This window comes from Plectropomus leopardus, unplaced genomic scaffold (genome assembly GCF_008729295.1).
Source record: "Plectropomus leopardus isolate mb unplaced genomic scaffold, YSFRI_Pleo_2.0 unplaced_scaffold91509, whole genome shotgun sequence".
In the NCBI taxonomy this organism is placed as follows: Eukaryota; Metazoa; Chordata; class Actinopteri; order Perciformes; family Serranidae; genus Plectropomus; species Plectropomus leopardus.
In genome coordinates, this window is record NW_024700905.1 from 1 (window position 1) to 767 (window position 767).

The following is a 767-nucleotide window of genomic DNA, read 5'->3' on the forward strand; positions in this document are numbered from 1 at the left end:
TAAGGTGATTAAAAAAAAAGGTAGAAGAGATGTCGGGAAAATGTCCAGAAATGTATATTCATAATTATTATGACTATATATTAAAAATTATTTCACAGGAAAGAAATATGCTTTTTTTCCCTTCAAATTACAGAACCTTTTTGTGTAATTTCTTTGTGTCATTTGTTTTTTCTTTTTTTCTGTCTTTATCTTTTTTTTGCATATTTTCAGATAAATTTCTTGTTTTTTTGGCCATGTTGTGTTAAGTTGCTTGTCACCTTCTCTCCATGTTTTAACAAGAAATGAAAGTTTTAAAGGGTTAAAGTCCACATTAATGTTTTGATGAATCCAGTGTCGCTCAGGTATTTTTGACATGCACTCTGTTGTTACTGAAGTTTTCTCTCCTCGTCTTCAGAATCTGAAGTTCTTCATCACCCCTCCGGCGGCGAAGTGGTCTCAGCTGTCTGAGGTCCTCAGCTGGCAGTTCTCCTCCGTCACCAAGCGAGGCCTGAACCAGGAGCAGCTCAACATGCTGGCTGACAAACTGCTCGGTATGAAACCCCTCTGATAGCTGCAGATGTTTAACTCTTTTACCTCAGCGGAGAGAAATGTAAAACCTGAATGCTTCTCTGCAGGAGCGAAAGCCCAGAGGAACCCGGAGGGGCAGATCCCCTGGATCAAGTTCTGCAAGGTGAGAAACAGACTACAGACAAAGATTTCTGACTGCAGTCGTCTTAATAATGAATCAAACTAAGCAAATGTTCTGTGCTGCTGCTGCTGCTGCTAAT

The 767-nt window shown here is 39.8% G+C and overlaps 1 protein-coding gene across 1 annotated transcript; it reads left to right on the forward strand.

Annotated features, from left to right (window-relative positions):
- Nucleotides 1-313: 313 nt before the first annotated feature.
- On the forward strand, nucleotides 314-670 carry LOC121940639 (signal transducer and activator of transcription 1-alpha/beta-like; the record flags this gene model as incomplete). Its single annotated transcript, XM_042483356.1, has 2 exons — nucleotides 314-530; nucleotides 615-670. Coding segments are annotated over exons 1-2 (234 nt in total), but the record flags the coding sequence as incomplete, so codon positions are not given.
- Between the last annotated feature and the right edge of the window lie 97 nt (nucleotides 671-767).